General features: G+C 39.7%; 2 protein-coding genes across 8 annotated transcripts in view; one reads left to right on the top strand and one right to left on the bottom strand.

Moving 5' to 3' along the window:
• Positions 1 to 11,828, top strand: part of LOC111223055 (sodium bicarbonate cotransporter 3-like) — a 43,555-nt gene extending 31,727 nt beyond the window's left edge. For 4 of the 5 annotated variants that reach the window (XM_022747039.1, XM_022747037.1, XM_022747034.1 and 1 more), the window contains 13 exons: positions 438 to 612; positions 1,646 to 1,779; positions 1,992 to 2,237; positions 2,813 to 2,918; positions 3,238 to 3,399; positions 3,904 to 4,017; positions 4,248 to 4,409; positions 5,317 to 5,568; positions 5,853 to 5,921; positions 6,190 to 6,363; positions 7,168 to 7,305; positions 7,672 to 7,772; positions 9,449 to 11,828. In XM_022747039.1, the coding sequence (XP_022602760.1) occupies positions 438 to 612; positions 1,646 to 1,779; positions 1,992 to 2,237; positions 2,813 to 2,918; positions 3,238 to 3,399; positions 3,904 to 4,017; positions 4,248 to 4,409; positions 5,317 to 5,568; positions 5,853 to 5,921; positions 6,190 to 6,363; positions 7,168 to 7,305; positions 7,672 to 7,772; positions 9,449 to 9,530 (1,915 nt within the window). In that variant the 3' untranslated portion in view covers positions 9,531 to 11,828. Of the gene's footprint in view, positions 1 to 437; positions 613 to 1,645; positions 1,780 to 1,991; positions 2,238 to 2,812; positions 2,919 to 3,237; positions 3,400 to 3,903; positions 4,018 to 4,247; positions 4,410 to 5,316; positions 5,569 to 5,852; positions 5,922 to 6,189; positions 6,364 to 7,167; positions 7,306 to 7,671; positions 7,773 to 8,151; positions 8,201 to 9,448 lie in introns of all 5 variants that reach the window. The other variant, XM_022747038.1, reaches the window with a different exon arrangement.
• Positions 11,829 to 11,921: 93 nt separating this feature from the next.
• LOC111223056 (homocysteine-responsive endoplasmic reticulum-resident ubiquitin-like domain member 2 protein) lies at positions 11,922 to 19,569 on the bottom strand. Of its 3 annotated transcripts, none has more exons than XM_022747040.1 (9): positions 19,492 to 19,569; positions 18,766 to 19,126; positions 17,541 to 17,618; positions 16,696 to 16,809; positions 16,383 to 16,513; positions 15,433 to 15,546; positions 14,560 to 14,847; positions 14,050 to 14,164; positions 11,922 to 13,471 (listed from the first exon to the last, which is right to left on the bottom strand). In XM_022747040.1, exons 2-9 carry the CDS (start codon positions 18,910 to 18,912, stop codon positions 13,304 to 13,306), a joined length of 1,155 nt encoding a protein of 384 aa, XP_022602761.1. In that variant the 5' UTR covers positions 18,913 to 19,126; positions 19,492 to 19,569; the 3' UTR covers positions 11,922 to 13,303. The 3 variants fall into 3 exon arrangements, with proteins under 3 accessions (XP_022602761.1, XP_022602763.1, XP_022602762.1); XM_022747042.1 differs by having other exon boundaries at positions 16,696 to 16,806; XM_022747041.1 differs by having other exon boundaries at positions 18,766 to 18,929; positions 19,492 to 19,512.
• Positions 19,570 to 20,316: the final 747 nt, after the last annotated feature.

The following is a 20,316-nucleotide window of genomic DNA, read 5'->3' as shown; positions in this document are numbered from 1 at the left end:
CGAGCCGGGACTCGAACCCGGAACCTTCTTGCTGTGAGGCGACAGCGCTATTATCAAACATGCATAGTGGAATTAATTTCAACTATAAAAAGAGCAACAGGAATTAACACATTGTAAGAATGGTAATTCACAGGGTCAATTACTTTGCTTTTAATGATTATTGTAACCATTTACTTATCTAGACTGCTATTACCTTTGCACTACTTTTTAATTTTTAATTGAGTTCTGAAATATCTCTGTGGAACTGATAGATGGATAACTGCTTCATTAACACAGTTTATGTGATGCTAAATCAGGTGTGTTCACTTGACTCTTCCTATTGTCTGAACATAACTGATATGTGTTGTATTTTTCTGTAACCATACCAATATTATTGTGTGAGTTTATTGTGTTCTCCTAATTGAAAAATTGAAATTAAAATAATCTTCCCGCTACAGGATATTTGGAGGTTTGATCCTAGATGTCAAGCGGAAGGTACCATTCTACTGGAGTGACATCAGGGACTCCCTCAGTCTGCAGTGTCTAGCCTCCGTCCTCTTCCTCTACTGCGCCTGCATGTCCCCTGTCATCACATTTGGAGGTCTGCTTGGAGAGGCAACAAAAGGCAACATAGTGAGTCTGAAAGCTTGGCCACACAAGTCAGTCCTCATGCTTTTCATGAGCTCAGTGGGAATCAAACCCCTAACCCTTGGTTGTGTAAGTGCCATGTTGCACCAAATGAGATATAAATTTGGTTGTCAAATGTGAGCATTTAGAATATTTTTGCGATTATTGTGCCCTTAAAATGAATGTTGTGTTGTTCCCTATAATCCAAAAGTGAAAGCAAAGAGCTCATCTGATTTAACTTAATCTTAACAATTTTCCTTCCACCATTTAATGCAAAAAGAGTGCTTTCTTAAACCATCATATTTAACATATATGCATACTTGTATATACACAGTACATACAGTGCTTAAATGCAGATGTGACATATCTACATACAGTTCGTCCCAGTTATTGTCATTGCTACCGTTTCACAAGGAAGAAACACATTTTCAGACTACTCCATGTCCTCCCTTTTTTGTAAAGCAGGTCACTTACTGTGTCAAGAAAAGTCATGATAATCTTTCACCCACTTTAATGTTGTATTACTCAGCTGAGTCCATGTGTTTGATTGTGAGGCCTTAATTTACCTGCCAAAAAAGGATGTGGTGATAATTTAGCCACCCATGCACTAATTGACTCTCACACTGCAAGCTATACTATATAGTGTCTTCCTCTTTTTATCACTCCATATCTCTCCCTCTCTGTCTCTCTTTCCTTTCTACCCAGATGTCCTTATTAGGCCAGGGACTGTTGGCATAGGCACAGTCTGTGTGCCGGTGTGTGTGATGCATCTGAGTAAACTCAGCAGACAAGGGCTTCACAGAGATATGACTTTGGACAAGTCAGCAGAGTGGAAATATTCAAACAGTTTATCTAGCTTCTCAGACGCAGCCCAGAATGTCTGTTTAATGAAAACTCTGTGTTCTGGTCGGGGGGTCTCTTCCTCATCTCTCTCTTTTCTCCTTCAGCCTTTCCCACTCTATCCTCCTTTGTGTGGTTTCATCTCCCCCATCATCCCTATCTCATTCCCTCACGCCCTCCCTCTCCTCTGTGTCTACAGAGTGCCATAGAGTCTCTATTTGGGGCATCACTGACAGGAGTGGCATACTCCCTCTTCGCAGGCCAGCCCCTCACTATTCTTGGCAGCACGGGGCCTGTCTTAGTGTTTGAGAAGATCCTCTTCAAGTTCTGCAAGTAAGTTCAAGCAAGTTTACTTTTCCAAAGTAAATAAGTTTATGAGTCGAAATATTGATAACTAAACGAAATAGTCTGCACAGCATTTTGCATGAGTTATAATAATCTAATGGGCCCAAATGTGCATATCTGCACCCATGTACAGGTGCATAAGTAGACCTCTATTCATCCTCCTCCACCATCCACTCCACGTCTTTTTCTTTCTCTCCTAGTGACTACAGCCTGTCCTACCTGTCACTGCGGACCAGCATTGGTCTGTGGACAGCCTTCCTGTGTCTTGTCCTCGTGGCAACAGATGCTAGCTCCTTGGTCTGCTACATCACCCGGTTCACAGAGGAGGCCTTTGCCGCACTCATCTGTATCATCTTCATCTACGAGGCTCTGGAGAAGCTGTTTCACCTGGGAGAACACTACCCTATCAACATGCACAACAACTTGGACAACCTTACCCTGTATTCGTGAGTGCTGAGATTTCAGTTACCTTTATATTTAGATTTCATATGAGTCATTTTAGAAACTCTGAATCCTGTTTCTCTCTTTATAGACAGATGTTACAAAAAAGGATTTATTTTGTTAGACCACAACCAAAAACCAAGATGAACCATTTCCAGAAACAAAAAACCTTCGTTTTTTCCAGAAGCACTTTATCTGTTATCTGTTTAACTATTTGATTATAAATATTTATTCTTGTGACATGATGCATTAAATCCCTTACATCACTCTTAAGTGACAAAAGAGCTTTTTTTCTTTAAATTTCTTTGAAATGTGTCAGAATTAGCCCCAACATGACACTTTTTAAAATTCCCTCTTCATATCAGGATGTCATGTTGATTAAGGGTCACAGAAATAGTATTTCATTAAGAACACACTGTTCTTATAGCTGAAAACTAATTGTAGCAGCTTAAGCTGTTCCCCAAAGTTGAGGTTAAAATCACCTTCTTGCGAAATAATAACTTTTGCAAAACCTGTGTTTTAAATTAACTTCAGGATCAGTTTACAGACTTTGCTTAGCATTTGATCTCTTTTTCCCCAGGTGTCAGTGCTCTCCACCAGTTAATGCCTCAGATCAGCTGGAGCGGGAATGGAACCGGACAGGATACAGCCCAGACTCTATCCCATGGAGCAGCCTCAATGTTTCGGTGAGGCAAGCACACAGTGACCTCCAGTGTGGTCGCCAGTAATTACACCCACACTCACAGTTGCATGTAAAGCATTTGTAGAGGAAACAGACATCATCAGCCAGTATTTCACTTTGGACAGACATTCACGCTCACTCACTGATTCATACAGATTCAATCAGGCACATGATCACAATGACTACAACTACTTGTACAACTACTATTTACCATGACTAAGCTGCCAAAAACTGCTACTGATTCTACTGTCGGTAGTGGAACAGCTAATCTAAAACAGCTTTGCAATACTAATTTAATGCTGCCTATGCCTCTTTCTCTTTAGATGTGTAAAATGCTTCATGGGGAGTTTGTGGGTCCGGCCTGTGGTCACCACGGGCCCTATATCCCAGATGTTCTCTTCTGGTCTATCATCCTCTTCTTCACCACCTTCTTCCTGTCCTCCTTCCTCAAGCAGTTCAAGACAGAGAGATATTTTCCCACCAAGGTGATATGTTTGTTAATTTATGTAGATGTAGATTAACTTAAAGTACAGCCAAGTTTTATTATTTCTTTGTTAAACTATAAATATCAATAACTCCACATTTGAATAGGCTGCTTTCCATCATCTCTTTGCACGCAAGTGTGTGTAGATCCAGCTAAAATCCCCTCACACTATGTAAATGTTTACATTGCGTCAGTCATTAGTATGCGGGAGCAGTCTCATGTACTGACAGATCTTGTTGCAACCTCCCACACAGTACCAGGGAGTCTGTTATCACTTGGTGTTCTGTGTAGGCTGGTGTTGGTATTGTTTGAATTGTTATGTTTTTATTGTTGATACAAATGCAATTATTACTTTGGTGGATATTGACAGTCACATGCAGTAAATGACTGTGGAGTGTGGATAAATTTGAAAGAGTAACAGTAGAATATAGCATGCATGCCCATCTCAAATGTGTGAGTAAATATACACGTGTTGCTTTTGTGTGTGCGTGCGTGTGTTGTGCAGGTGCGTTCTACCATCAGCGACTTTGCTGTATTTATAACCATCATGATCATGGTGTTGGTTGACTATCTCATGGGCGTCCCCTCTCCTAAACTGAATGTTCCTGACCGCTTTGAGGTAGGCATCTATTCCAGTTGGTCTGTCTATCTTAATGCATGGATGAACAAAATGCAAGAGGGAGCTTTAAATCAGACGAAATTACATCCTCTATATCCTTGTTCTTTTGTAAGCAAATATCTACATTTACTACTTAAAAGCTAATGAATGTCCACATCATCAAATATTCTCAACTAAATCTTTCATGCCTTATATACTAAATGTAGCACACCTCTGCCTTTTCCCTGCAGCCAACTTCAAAGAACCGCGGCTGGCTGATGGACCCATTAGGGGGAAATCCCTGGTGGACACTGCTGGTGGCAGCACTTCCTGCCCTGCTCTGCACCATCCTCATCTTTATGGACCAGCAGATCACTGCAGTCATCATAAACCGCAAGGAGCACAAACTCAAGGTCGGAGTTACACATCATTTTTAAAGTTTTCTGAAGTAGTATTGTCCTTGGTTTCTTTTTGAATTGTGCCTCTCCCTTCTTTAATATCCAGTGGTGCAAACTGTAGCTGTGCAGCATCTAAGATTAATCAGGGGAAGATCACAAAAGTCATAAAAAAATCATCAGAATTCATCTATCATTAAAATCATACTTAATTACCAAATGTAATATATAGTTTGAGTTTTTTGAGCAAGTGGTTCAACCCCTCCAAACTCGAAAATACTGCAGAATCAGAAAGGGCTTACTGGAAACTGGCTGTATCCCAAATTATGGGTTATCAGTATAAAATGATGTTAAACAGGACTTGCAAAACCCAGTATTTGATTGCATTGTTAGTAAAATGAATGCCCATGTAAATGAATGTCTGCAGCCTTGGCATTTATCCTGCATAGATACCAAAAGTCTTAAACTAAACTCAGTTTCTGTCTCTTTACCTATTTTTTTTTTCTCACTTGTGCTGCCTCCAGCTTGCTTTCTTTCTATCGGTCTATCTGTTCTTTGTTATCTCTACATCTCTCTGATCATCTGCAGCTTGCTCATCCTTCACCAGTTCTCTCTCTTCCTTTCTGTCATCCTGAATTATGCTTGAAGCCAACATATTCTCTTGTCTGCCTCTTTTTCTGCTGAGTTCATCTCACAGAAATGAGGCATTTTTATTCCTCAGGGTTCTGCAGTGCTGCGACTTTAAAAAATAATCACAAACCACCTTGAACATTCCAAGTATGCATTGGCAAATTACATTTTTTAAAGTTTAGGCTGCTTGTCTTGTGTAATTCTCTTACTCTATTTTACTTGACATTTGCTCCACAGGGAGAAACACTCATCACTGTTACGGCAGCTCTCAATTGTTTCTTTGTGTATCCTACAGAAAGGCTGTGGCTATCACCTGGACTTGCTGGTAGTGGCAATAATGCTGGGTGTGTGCTCCATTATGGGCCTGCCGTGGTTCGTGGCTGCAACCGTCCTCTCCATCTCCCATGTCAACAGCCTGAAGGTGGAGTCAGGCTGCTCCGCGCCGGGAGAGCAGCCCAAGTTTCTGGGCATCCGAGAACAGCGGGTCACTGGATTCATGATTTTTATCCTCATGGGTTGTTCTGTTTTCATGACTTCAGTGCTCAAGGTGAGATGGCATAATCACTATTATAATAGTAACTGGAATAATAAAATTGCACCCTCCTGGGCTTTTGTTTCAGTGCACCCATTGTCAGTGAGAAGGTTGCATAAATGTCACTGAAAGTCACTTGTATGTGTTATTTATTCAATATGTTGCACAAGTTTTCAGTTTTCTGCCTGTTTAATGTATCCTGGCGCAACACATACCATGTTAGTCTTTCCTCTCCTATACTGGAAGATGAATAATTTGTGGGTTGTTATACTGTCTTGTTTGACTTGTGCTCTTTACAGTTCATTCCTATGCCAGTCCTATATGGAGTCTTTCTCTACATGGGTGTCTCTTCCCTCAAAGGCATTCAAGTAAGACGCTACTCTGCTGGTCTTTGAAGATAATATGCCCTTTACTTCTGAACAGAAGAGCAGTCATCAGCTGTTAGTAAAGATGCGTTTGGCCCTTGTAGTTCCAAACCTTTGATCATAATTCAGAATCCTTAAAAGCTTTTGTTAATCGTGTTCCCTCCTCTGAATAATGTATTGAATTTCCTCGCCTCCTGCCGTCTTTGCAGTCTTTTTCATTTGCATTTCTTATCTCCCTCGCTGACTCTCTGTCCTCTCATTTCCTCCGTAGTTCTTTGACAGAATCAAGTTGTTCGGCATGCCTGCCAAGCACCAGCCTGATCTGATCTATCTTCGCTATGTGCCGCTGTGGAAGGTCCATATCTTCACCCTGGTGCAGCTCACCTGTCTGGTGCTGCTGTGGGTCATCAAGGCCTCTGCAGCAGCTGTTGTGTTCCCCATGATGGTAATGGCTTCAACCTCAGCGATTGTCTCTCATTTTATCACTTCACTCGTATTACATGAGATGTTTAAAGACGTAAAAGCAGATCAAAATAGAGCCTCACCCACTCAACTATCACACTACACTAGAGTGCGTAACAGCTAGTCTATCATCACTAGTCTATCATCTTAAATTAAAATTTTCGATTTTAAAGACATTAAAGATTTTCTCTGTGTGATAGCTGTGGTTTTATTGTTTTTATTATTATGGCATATTTTGTGATATGAAATCTTTGATAATAGTTCACATTTACTCATTTGGCAGATGCTTTCATTCAAAGCGTCTTACAAGTGAAGGACGACACTTAAGTTTACGTGCAGTAGAAGACCTTGGTGTAAGTACTACATTTGTTTAATTAGTCCAAGGAGATCAAGTAAAGAAGTGCCACAAAAGTGCATAGTAAGTGCTAGTAAGTGCTAGTTTGGCACCTTAGGGTGTTAGAGGTGCTCTCGAAGAGATGAGTCTTCAAGAGAGTCTTGAAGATAGAGAGGGATGCCCCTGCTCTGCTCTGATAGCATTCATTAGCTCATTCCACCATCAGGGAACCACAGACGAGAACAGTTTGGACTGTGATTGTCTTGTGTGCAGGATGGCAATGCCAGACGACATTCCTTGAAGGAACGCAGTGGCTGAGAAAGAGAATAAGTCTGTGTGATTGAGTTTAAGTAGATGTGTGCAGACCCAGGAGCTACTCTGAAGGCAAGCACTAGTGACTTGAATTTGATTCGGACGTGGGTAGCAACAGTTTCCTTGTCTGTGTGTCTCCAGGTTCTGGCACTGGTCTTTATCCGAAAGCTTCTAGACTTTTTCTTCACCAAGAGAGAGCTGAGCTGGCTGGATGACTTGATGCCAGAAAGCAAGAAGAAGAAAGAAGATGACAAGAAAAAGAAAGCGCGTGAAAAGCTGGTAAAACTGTTTTAGTTTTTTCCTTCTTTTTTGTAGCGACAGTCATGAGTCAGACTGCAATTAAAGTAGAAACGTAAGATGTTTGTAGTCTGTATAGGTGGACAGGTAGACTGGCCATGCAAGAATGAGGCAGGTTAACCTTTGAATCTAATGCATCAGATGTAAATAAATACAGCCACGTGAGACTCATAGAACATCCGGTTTTAAGCTGTGTGAACATAAACCAATATAATGTCATACTACCCAGCCAAAAGATGTATATGTTAAATAAAATAAAACTGAAAGACACAAGTGTTTTAGCAGGAGGAGCTTCACTGCAGTAACAGCTGGTTTTTAATTTATGCTCCCGTTGCTGCTTCCACCCAGGAGGAAGAGTCCAGAATACACGAAGAAGAGGAAATGGGATTGAAGGTTGGCTTTGAAGGTTCAAACCGGCTCAGCATCCCAGTGAAAACACTCTCAGGGAGGTGAGTGGTTCCCATAAACCACACTCTGATGCCCAATGCTGCAAATGCTTAGTGAGGCATTAAGCGAATTCTATTTTTAGTTCCACAGCAGTGCATCACTCCAAAAGTGTCATCTTTTCTGATTACATTTTATTATTTTTAATGGTCAGATACTCATGAGGCAATTTCACGATGGCTTCAAATGCTTTATGGACGAGAATTAATGTAAATGGTTCCCAAATTATTTTACTACCTCCTTAATCTATGTCTTGATGGCTGATAAGATCCAGAAAAAACAGTCCAGAAACACATATTCAGATCCATCATGTAACATACAACTTGAAATGGTTAATTCTGACACTGGTAGTCAGCTGTGTGTTATTGTGTCCATCTTGAACAGATCATACAGAATAGGACTAGTGACCCACAACCTCCCAATGGAAGAAGAGGTAGCAGGGCTGTGTGTCTGATGCAGAACATCTGACCCACATGGCTGTGTTCTAACCCCGCTCACTGATACTCAGACAGTTAGCGCATGGCTAGAACTGTCAGTCCTCAGCTATTTGAAAAACAAAAACACTGGAATAAAACACACTGCTTTGTGTGTTGTTGTGTTTGTTCGTTTTTGAGTATTTGAGGGCAAATGGTCTGTGATAAAATGTTTGTTTAGTTGAAATAGCTTTAGTCTTACTAACTAATAATGTTTACGCAATCAACGCGTGACTTTTGCCTCTAATGCAAAAGGACCACATTCCTTGACACATGTTAACACTGAACATAGTGCGGTGTCACCTGTCAACTCTTTTTTTTTTTTTTAGCTTTTTCTCTTTTATGATTGAATTTGTTTTAATCACTGAGTTATAAGCATGTTCGCGTCTGCTTGTTTGAACTGTCACTGCACTGAACCCTATATGCCTGTCTTCTCTTTGTGTTTGTGTTCATGTTTGTGCATATGTGTGTTTGTGTTTTGGCATGTAGTTCTGATTCTGGCCTTTTGGTAGTAAATATCTCTGATGAAATGAAAGCAGTTACCTCGTGCACAGATTCTTGTGCCCAACCTGAGAAGTGTAGTGGAAGGTAGCGATGCCATCTCCTGGAGTTTTCCAGATCCCTAGTTGGGAGCAATTATAGTATCATAATATAATGTGGACAAAAAAGATGACTTAATGTTGTCCGTGAGGGACTACTGTATCTGTAAGACTGCAAGATTATCTTTGTTCTGAAGTGAAATAAAATGAAGTGTATTATTACCTGGAAGGTAAAAAACAGTTTAATATCTAAAGCAGGATTTTGGAATTGTACATTAAATTGGATTAAAATTGATACGGCTCTTTTAAGTATAAGTCCATAGGGAATGTAGTATCGTGTGTTGGGTATCACAGTCTAAATCTGTACAAAGATGTGGCTTAATTCAACAGCTCCTTTAGCTGTTAATTTGAGTATGTTGACAGGAATACTTTTGTTACAAAATGAAATTAATGTCGCTCATCTGACTTGCATAAACACATTTTAACATTTAAAATTTGCTGCATATTTTAACACTTTACTGTAGGTGTTAAAATCTTGTTCTGAGTGTACTGCTACCTGAGATTTTCATCTGAACAATCTCAGAGGTGCAATTGCTCTCCACCTTTGGCACCGCCATAAATTTGCAGAAGCATTCATCTTGTCTCTGTATCTTCATCTCTGCATGACAGCCAGGAGAAGGTGGCCTGCGTTAGAGTCGACGTCAGCCCAGACTCACCCGGAGGAGGTTCCACTGCCGAGACCTTCCTGTGATAAAAGGGAGGCCCTCCTTCCCTCCTGATACCTTCTCCCACATAACACTCTACCCCGCTGACGGGCACCATCTTAGTGGGAAAGGGGGCGTAAAACTGGAGCAGCACAACCTGCCTGCACAGCTCCCAAACCCCCAGGGCTGTGAGTCCTACTCCACTCAAGTCTTGAAGTGAGCAGCACATGTACAAATGGCTGCCGTGATGTACTGTAGAGCACACATCTCCGAGGAATGAAGGAATTCTGCTGTTACTGCCCACCGACGCTCACTGTTTAGGAACTAGCAATTTCTTATCACCCACTTAAACCACAGATGCCAAAGGAAAGGGCCTCACTGATGGGGATTTCAGACTGTGCAAATTTAATTTTTACCTTTTAACCCCTTGTATATTTTAATTTCAATTTTACTGTCATTGTTTTAGCTGGTCCCAGTTCTGTACATGTTTGCTTCTTGCAGCTCTGTTGTCCTGCACTGTTTGTTTTCATGCATTTTAGGTCAGATTGAGACCTTTCACTAAACTGCACCAGCTTCAAAACTCATTTGATTAAAGCCATTCAGGTACTGTCAGTGACAGATGGTTATATTTTATAATTGGTCTGACACACTAAATGACACAAACCAAAACAGAGGTACTTTCAAATAGATACTGATACTACTACACCACACCACTACTGCATACATCTTTATAAATTTACTTAGAGATCATTTCTCCTTCCTGCAGGAGAACACTCAGTATTGATATTGCTGCTTGAAAGTTGGTCATTTGTTCTCACTGTAAACCTCACTATTCACATTATTCTATGTGCTGTTATAGAAATATCATTGTATGTATGTATGTGTACTGTGTTCTTTTCATTCGTAACATTAGAGAAAACCTACTTCTGAGGCCATATAAAGTCTGTACTGTACAGTAAGCACTTTGCCAGTATAGTTTCTTACATAGAATGGATTATAGTGTGTTGATAAAAAAGGTTACTTCTCCTCCCACAGTATCTATAGAGCTGTTGTTCAAATGTCAGTTAAACAACTCAGGAATCTTGAAGGATTTCTGACTGTGGTCACTTGATATTTTTGTCACAGGGCAGCGATAATTAACTGTCCACTGTATTCCTGTCATCGCTGGTATCACAACTATTTTAATAAATGCTGTAAATCATAAAAATATAGTAAGGTGCAGAATAAAAGAGAGAATATTTGTGACCCCAGTTAGTCGCACCCGTTTTATACTGTCTGTATTAATGTTGGTTATAGTGTGTGTGTGGTGTAAAGATAATTTGGTATGTCTAGCGTTGCAAATCATTTTATGCAAAAATATTTCTACAGTAAATGTAAAAACTATTGTATTCTATGAAGTTGTTCTTATTTTGCTACGTGCAGTCCTGTTTTAGCAATAAGTATTCCATACCGTGCAACGTATGGACTCATGAACCTAGCTAATATCCAGGCGAAGAATAATTTGTGAAACGATTTCTGTGTCTGTTTCATCGGCTCTGTCTGTGTGTAGCTACAGTGACTCTACGGACAATAGCTTATGTGCCTTGTCGAAGCTCTTTCAATGTGCAAGTCTTGTACTGATAATTTAAGTGTTGAGATCAGATATACAGGTACACACACGATGGCACACAAATGCCAAAGACAGGCCATCATCACAAGATGGAACCAGTACTCGGCTCATTTGCGGAGGCTTGTCTGTCGTAATGTTTTTCCACGTTTGAGCCACCGACTCAAACGATGTAACTCGAGCTGTCCTCTGTTTTAAAAATGTAACCCTAACTACTGTTTCTGTGTGCGTGTTCTACTGTCACAGCTCTAGTATTTGCTCACAGCATAAAAGCTCTGTAATCAATATTGAGGTACTGGTTTTTTTGAATGATCAGTGAATGTCAAATTATTTTACTGTCAACATCAAAAATTGAAGTCTGTGACAATTTGCCAAACATCTCTTTTGTAAAAAACTAAATCTTAATTTGAAATTCAGTCATATATGGTTATAGCTCTACAAGTACACCAAGTACTTATAATTTCATAATATTGTTTATTTTGATTAAAAAAAAGACCCTGTGCTCACATCATGTATCTCAGTTCAGATATTTTAGCTAATAGAGGTGGATGAAAAATATCGGCAACAAAAAGGAGGTTTTACCCTCCATCATCACACCAACATCACTTTGTAAAAAAATGCATTTGTTCTGATGTACGGACACACAACGTCAGTGAAGCACAGTGCATCCTGTTGTTAGCTTGAATGATGACTTTTCTGTCATGGCAGAATGGTGCAAAGCAATAAAAGTGGAAACATGGTGACGTCTTTCTGTCTTCATTTGAATCATTGAGCCTCAGAGTGAACACTTCTTTCTGTTGGCCTGCCTCTTGCTTCACCTTCTTCAATCTTAGATGGACTCTGGACTCTCATCACATTGAGAAAAATGTAGATTTTCTTTTTTTTCCACCTAAAGTTTTTACAATATTTCTAGTGTAGAATTCCTGTAATGTATAATGCAGTCAAAACTATAGCAGGACCAATACATTAACCAGGTATATCACATATATCAGCCTAGATTAGTTTATGGCAGATACGGGTATTGGATATCAGCCGTTAAGTTATAAGAAACTGAAATATAGAAATGCCAAAAATCAAAGATTTATAAACAGTGTCCACATTTCATACTTTGAGAGCAGTTACAAGTTTGTTTTTCAACCGCAAAATTCCCACACTCAGTATCTTGGTCACAATTATTTACACATGACTACATTACCATGAACGTAGGTTTAATAAACATGAATATTATTGGTACACAACATGATAAATGTAACAGCAGCAGCCATTTTCACAAACTTGAGAGGTGTGTGGACTTTCCCTACATGAACTCTGCATTGTGGCAGTGCTTTAACAGTAGGAAGTTTTAAAGTGTCTCCTGTCCGCTCAACGCCACATGGCTTAAAACGCAACAGTCGTCCTGTTTGATATTCCATTAGTGGTGAAAGATCAGTTCTTCTGTCTCACTCATTTCTTCCATTCTGTTTGAGAGAATTAGTGGTACACTGATTCATTTTTCAGTAGCCGACATCACTCTGTGTTACACTTCAACACAGTACACAATGTGTTCAGACACATTTTATAAACTTTCAAGCCAAAATCGCTCATGTCACTTTATCACGGGTGCTACATGACTCAGGATAACTTGCTGTGAAGTTCAGCTTTTGGACTAAAGTGGCCCTTTTTCAAATACACCCACCATTACAAAAAAATAATAATAATCATTACATTTCAAACAAAACTATGTCAACAAGAATTGTAGCTTCTTACAAAGAAAAAAAGAGATTCATATTGTTAAACACAAGTAGTGCTGAAATTACTTTCCTTTATAAATGTGCCTTCTGTCCCTATATATATATATAAATTATAGAAACAATGCATTGGCAGACACTATTATTATTAATATTTTCACTATGTTTACAAGGCATCACTAGGAATCCTCGTTCATACAAGTTCAACTAATGTTCTTTTCATGTGACAGCTCAACATGTTTGTCCTTGTGCAGACAAACAAGAAAGGTCAATATAAAGTGACCGTTTTTTCTCTTTTCACGTTAGATCAGTCATTTGTGTTTCTGCTCAAAGTCTAAGATATGGAGTAAAGAAGACTACTGGGAAACTATAACACTGCATTGCAACAGAAAAAGAGGTTCCCCAAAGCGGGAAGGATGTTAGTCCTCCTCTTAAAGAAAGAACATGCTCCTGTGGAAAAAGTGTCGTGGCTCGTGGTGCCCGTGGTTCAGTTAGCAGCGTTTGGCGGCCCCTCTGGGATGAGTGACATGAAGAAGGTTATGATGAATGACCACGTGGACGACAGGAAGCCTGTTTGGGGAGCGCTGTTCGGATCCTCTGCTCCTTCCTCTCCACTTTCCCCGTCATCATCCGAGCCGTCATCCATCGCTCCTTCCTACACAACATGAAGTCAAACGATGAGAACACACTGCAGTAATGTACAGTGTCTCTTGACTACCATGCATGTGACATATTTGACTGTGAAATTAGATATCCACTGAGCTAACAGCAGCAATAGCTCTCTAATGCAAATACTTTCAATATCTGAGCAGACTCATCATATGCAGATAAAGTATTGCAAAAGTCGAAGTCTATTTGGTCCCTCATGAAGTTTCCCTGGAAGCTCAAAAGTGATGGTAGTGTTTTCATTTCTTTCTTTTAATGTCTTTTTATAGAAAACTTTAATTTCTGAAAAGATTTAAAAACTTCCGTTTTAGTTTTTCTTTGCCACTTTTTTTAGTCTCAGTTATATTTACAACCAACATCAGGAATAGAATCATCTCATCTGAAACTGATTTCCACTTTCTGAATCCATCTGCTGAACTACACTGTGAAAATCATTTAATGATGTGGAAACTGGTACTTGGTTGAAAACATTACACTACAGAAACAATCATTGTTACAGATAAAAAACCCATCAGCCCTGAGGGTAATGGTCTTGGTAAAGCTGAGATGGATGAGAAAGGTAGTGACCATTTCTTGTAAGTCGTGGTTTTGTAGCTCTCCCTCCATATCGTCCTGATTGGCTCTGTCTCCAGGGAGCTGGAGTTCGTTCTCCAGGTTGAAAGGAAACCAGCCAGCCTGGTGCCTGCAGACAGAAACAACCAAATCAAGCTCCCAGTTCACAAGTTTCCAGTGCCAAAATTTATTTGCTCATACATGAAACAAAAAAAACAGAGAATGTATAACCTGAATTTTGCTATATTATATATTAGTCTAAATGACTGTTTTTCTATAAAGCTTATAAAATTGTAATAGATTGGCAACAATACAATAACAGGAGAAACTCTAGGATAAATCAATGCCTTTAAATTAACTTTATATTACACAAAACATTTTTATAGACTGTTTTGATGTAGTTTTGTCAAGGAAGAACCTCTCTATCATGTTGGAGGTGGAAGGCATTTTACGAAATAGCCCCGATGCCAACTCGATATGCAGCAGCAGATTCACATACACAGGTAAAGTAAGAGGATCACTCACAGGTAAAGCACCAGCATGGCCATCATCACCATGACAAAGCGGCTGAAGGAGGAGTAGAAGTAGACTATACTGAGTAAGATCGCAGCACGTGAAAATGTGTACACCCAGTCCAGCCAATCCCAGTTCAGCTCCTCCTCGTTCAGGATCTCCCCTCCCTGGGCATTCATTTGGACCTCTGCGTTGCCACGGCGATCTGCTTGAGGTCGCTGGCTCAGAGGATCAGGCTGGTTAGACTGAGTCGAGGGCTGGTCTGGCCTGAGGTGCTGAGACGAGGCGGCCAGTAGCTGACTGGAAGGAGAGAGAGACAAACAGGATGTGAGCAGAGCTGGAGGGAAACAGCGTTTCTTATGCCTCTGTGCTGCCGACAGCTGTGACTGGAGGCATCATGTTTTCAGTCCATCAGTACATCCGTCTGTTGAGTAGATTTAATTCAATTGATTTCACTCAACTTAACTGAGCAAATTTAACCCAATTTAACTTTTTAATATAATTACATTAATTTCAAAATAAGTAAATTAAATTGGGTATATTTAATTCAATCTAAATAATTTAACTCAGTTTTACTTATTAATTTTAAATGTATTAATTAATTAATATTAAATTAATAATTTGAGTAAAGTTCATTTAGTTTCATTAATTTTACTCGGTAAATGTAATCTTAAAAATTCATGCACTTAATGCCTTTTATTAAATTCCTTTAAAGTCTTCACTACATATATCATGAGTATAGACAGACATGGATGTGAACTGCAATTTGACTGGTTGGTGGAGGTGTACAACCGCAAGTCGCTAATTCTAGTTTGTGTTGTTGTTTGAACAATGTTCTAAAAAACATTGACCAGAAACAGAAAACAGAGACATGAAGGGACTTACTAATGCAAGTAGTACTGCCGTGCGTACAGCTGCTGCCACCACATTAGTGTCATGGGGTTGTAATAAGCGGGCATGTTTGTGGGAGGAGTTGACTGTGGAGGATACTGGTTCCAGCTGGAAAAAGAGACATTGCATTACAGTTACATTTAACTTGCCAGATGACTGTAGGTACAAGATCTGCTAAGGACGCGTTATCGGTGGCTATAGCTTTAAGCAACAACCTAATTCATTTTCCAGTCAAGACAAAAGCATACAGTCTATCCTAAGTGTTGGTTTTCATGGGTTATCCTTAACAAACAATTCTAGAATGTGCAATCTGACTATGCAAACTAAACTAAACTAAACTAAACTAAACTAAACTAAACTAAACTAAACTAAACTAAACTAAACTAAACCAGTTAAATAAAAAATGAAATTAAATAAAATGTCTCATCCTGCTGCATATTATATGATGTTCCAATATAGTTGGGAACTCTCATTTAGATCCTTTTTGCATGAAGCTTTTACACAGCACAGCGAGAGGGCTCATTCTCAGTGTTTCAAAATTTATTAAACTGATTTGATTTTTGTTTAGCACAGGAGATGATACAGTTTGCTCTCTGCTTTTATCTTGTGCTGCAGCTGCAACCTTTATGTTAATCTGATGGCATTCAATTCAGGCGTGCCATGTTGATAGTCATATGGAAATCTTACTAGGTCCAATGTAGTAAGACTGCCGTCATGACCTTCACGTAAAAGTGAGTGAGGTGCTTCTTTAGACATTATTTGCTGTCATGTTTGCATAATGAGGTGTATGTATTTGATAAATAATCTATAGGTCTGGAATTATCACTTAAAGCGTTTTTTCTTTTTTTTAATCCTTAGTTGCTCTAATCGCTTTAGTGAAAATAAAATACCCTGTAACTTTACACTGCAGATGTTATCAAAGTTTCACCCGTCCAGAAGCTTACCTGTGCATATATTGTGAATACATCTGGTGATAAGGGAAGGGTCCAGCTCGCTGTCTGAGTCCATCAGTGCTCTCCCCTGTAGGTGACTGGAGCTGATGACCAGTGGAAGGGCTATTTGAGTTTGTCAGGGGCTATAACCAAAAAAATAAGTTCTGAATATTCATAATGGTTCATGGCTCATCTTGAAAAAAAACAAGCAATATTTTTCAAATCCTCAGGGAGGCATACATTACAGCAGTGAGCTGGATGATGAAAGGAAATGTGGTGATGATGAAATGAATGGAAAGGTGTAACAAGTGTGTGGGTGACCCACCGTGGGACTGGCCAAGTTCTCCTGAGGCTTGTTACAACGGCTGCCGGGGGGCTTTGGGGAGCTGGGAGGGGTTCTTGAGGCGCACACAAGATGGAGCATATGGTACTCATCCTGCTGTAGAAGCCAATACAGCTCATTACCACACACAGTTTAAGTATTGCATGTTCAAAGAAAAAAAAAATCAGCTTCTTACTTTTAAGGGTGAACACTGTGTCACATAACCAATACACAACACTTCAGAACACTCACTTTTAGCCGTTAAGTTTAAGCAGTCAAATAATCTGTGAACTACAAAGCCCAGTTTAATGTTTATATGGTGCTGATGTCTGCTGCCCTTTCATGACCCCATTACACTGTTAAAGATTATCAAATGATAACTGTCAGGTGCATGATTTAAATCAAGATAAATTTGATTCATCAAAACACACACTAAAATATGGAAACATTCATTCCATAATGTTCGAAAACACAAAGACAATACATGAAAGAAACTTCCTCATATGGCAAATGAGGATAAATATACATTTATGACTATCATCACCTACCATATTGGCATGTTTAAGTGTGTGTTCTTCCAAATAAAGTATGTGGGCAACTGGAACCTCTGCACAAACTCAGAGAACCATATCTTCCATTGCAAGATTTAACTTAACTGACACTAAGGCACTCATCTCAAACTTAAGACTTAGACACAGGTGTCCACATACTTACGGCCTAATAGTGTATGCAGCTGTTAAAAGCAGGGATCAGGCAGCTCAATTGCTCTTTGATGGTCTTACAATGATTAATCTAGTAACCCTTTGTTAAACAGGCAAACCAGGCCCACAACAACAGAGAGAACATACCTTTCTGAGCACATCTTTTAAGGTAAAATGATCCAAAAGCAGCTTCCCAGAATACACAAGCCTCTGGTCTTTGGAGCTCTAAAAAGTTTTACAATGACAAGAGGGTCAGAGGAGGGAGTCTGTATTAGCAACAACGTCTACAATGTACTGGAGTTTGCTTAATTCGGTTTTTCCTTTTTAAAGATTTTTTTTGTTTAATATTGACAAGAACACAAGAACAAGCAGGAAAACAGCAAACATGGTCATGTAAGTGACAACATCAGAAGGCAGAGATTTTATGAGTGAGTAATAAGGATAAGATCATAGTAACCTCAACTGGGATAAGTGGGTCTTAACAGTGGATTAAACTGGCAGTACAACAAGGTCAGTGTGTGTCCTCTTAAAGCCTACATTCACTGTATGGGCCTTCAGGAGTTTAAATTACCTATTTTAAATCCTTGCCACATGCAATTCTGGGTTCAGGTTGCCTTATTGTAAAATCTGCCACAGTTAATATCTGCTAAATTACACTGACAAAAGTGCAGCCGTTACAGAGATTACTCTACAGCTTTACAAGGGAACAGTTTGTCCATATGTGTTTACAATGATTGCATCAGAACAAGCAATGAGCAGAAAGGAAGGGGAGCAAAGTCAGATTAGCAACACAATACAACAGGAATCTAAATGCCTTCCTTTTACTGTGACGTCAAATCTACAGACTCCGAGGCTCTTTCAGCTACTGTGACTCTAGAGACCCAATTTCTTTCCCCTTCAGAGAATAGATCAAGGTTAATGGTCTGTGTCACTTTGATGATTATTCAACAGCAATATGAATCATAGGGGAAGTTTAGTAGCATTCAAACAGCAAGAAAAGTTCACCCAGGAAACGTTGTCTGTGGCTGTGTACACATTTCTTTCACATTCCTCCACATTAGCTCTGAGTGGAAATGTGAATCTGACATCTGACATGCCTGGTCTTATCATGAACAATTTACTTCTTGAGGTCAAACGCGGAGAAACACATACATGGCATCCCAGTGACCGAGCTGATTATGCATACCATGATGTTAATGTTTCACACTATGCTGTCAAACTAAACAATACAGGCAAAATAAACAACACAAAACAGGAAAGATGTAACTCTTCCTTGTGATTCAATAAGGGTGATCAGCTGGCTAGGATGACAGAGAAGCATAAAAGATTACAGAAGAAAGCAGCATTGAGTGGATCAGAGTGAAATACTCACTGGTTTACTTGGGTATACATCAGACAGGTGTGCTTTGAGTTTCTCCACAGTCCAGTTCTGGTAACAATTGATGGTCTGGTCACCGTACTTCTGGTTGGGAGCCCTGATGACAAGGGTAACAGGACTGTCCACAACAGCTTGATCCATGACTCAAAACCATTTGTCTTCAATGGGAAAAAAGGGAAGAAAAAAAAAGATCTGGACTGCCCTGTCTAGGTACTGGCTCTAGTCCTCATAATATTTTTCTAGTGGTTTCCGGCACCATCAGAGCAAAGCTTTAATGTTATGTAAAGTTTGGTGTTGTTAATCTGTAGATGCAAGGTGTTTCCTGCAATTCTGTACAGACGGACACAGCTGGAAACTGGAGAGAAAGGAAAACATGGGGTTAGCGTGAACCCAATAAAATGTTAGTTTGATGTATGACGGACGAGTAATGTGTGCTACAATCAAGCAAGCAGAAATCTGGCACTGGATATACCATGACAAGATTATCTGACAAAGAATTACCCGTTACTTGTTTGAATTCCGTTAAGTACTAGCTAACACTAGTCAGGGACATTTAACAGCTGGCTAAGCTAACGTTAGCTTCAGTAGGTTTTCTGCTACTAATGTTAGTCAAGTCAAGCAGAAAAAGTTGATAGCTAGCACACTTAGCGAGCCAAATCAAAACAATCCGGTTTTACTAAGATATATGTATAAAACCGAGTCGTGATAGACCTGGTTTACCTGCCTGGTGCACCCACAGTGACCGATATGTTGCCCACTTGTAACTCCAAGCCTTGGCTGAACCTGGGTGACTTCTTCGTTGGATTTGGGATGGTTGTCGACATCCAATATTATGGGTTATTACCGCCACCTACTGGGTAAAGGTGTTCGTTGCAACAGAGACGAGATTAAAATCCATAGAGCATAACTACACGAAAAAAGAAACCATGGATTGAGTATTTATGCGAATAAACACAGAAAATATCCAGATAAAAATGATCGAATTGAATTGCAGAATTGCAAGGTCAGGTACTGAATAGAAATATACAATATATACATGAAAAGCAGCATTAGAAAAGTATGACATGGACAGTGTGTACAGATGGTGCTGCTCCTCCAGTCCAGTCTGCTGACCAAGTGGATACCGAAAATATTTGTAGTGCTTTACACAACCTGCTTACCCGTCATGATAATGGGTTTGGTCACAGTTCTCCTCTTCCTAAAGTTGACCACCATCTCTTGGGTTTTGTCCACCTTTAGGAGCAGATGATTCTTGCTGTTCTACTCCACAAAGTTAGCCACCAGTTCCCTGTACTCCAACTCCTGTGCATCTCTAAATACACCCCACCACCGCTGAATCATCAGAGAACTTCTGTAGGTGGCATGATTCAGAGTTATAGTGCAAATCTGTGTACAGAGTGAACAGAAATGGAAACAGGACTGCCCTCCTGTCTTGCTAACCACCACATCAGACAGGGAGATCCCTTGCCGAACAAACTGACATAACTCAACATTATAACCATCATGAAGGTAGGATTTACTGCAGGTTTGTCACATTACACTGTA

Source organism: Seriola dumerili, unplaced genomic scaffold, assembly GCF_002260705.1.
Source record: "Seriola dumerili isolate Sdu_G_001 unplaced genomic scaffold, Sdu_1.0 BDQW01000110.1, whole genome shotgun sequence".
In the NCBI taxonomy this organism is placed as follows: Eukaryota; Metazoa; Chordata; class Actinopteri; order Carangiformes; family Carangidae; genus Seriola; species Seriola dumerili.
The sequence above is the reverse complement of the archived record's forward strand: the minus strand, read 5'-3'. Positions and strand labels throughout refer to the sequence as shown.

What these genes read in the sequence shown, in the direction of transcription:
- LOC111223056 (XM_022747040.1), bottom strand. Translation starts at nt 18,912, where the DNA reads ATGGATCAAGCTGTTGTGGACAGTCCTGTTACCCTTGTCATCAGGGCT. An exon ending in AGAACTTGGCCAGTCCCACG is followed by an intron (nt 16,514 to 16,695) that starts GTGGGTCACCCA and finishes TTTTGGTTATAG; the next exon opens with CCCCTGACAAACTCAAATAG. An exon ending in CGGCAGTACTACTTGCATTA is followed by an intron (nt 14,848 to 15,432) that starts GTAAGTCCCTTC and finishes CTCTCCTTCCAG; the next exon opens with TCAGCTACTGGCCGCCTCGT.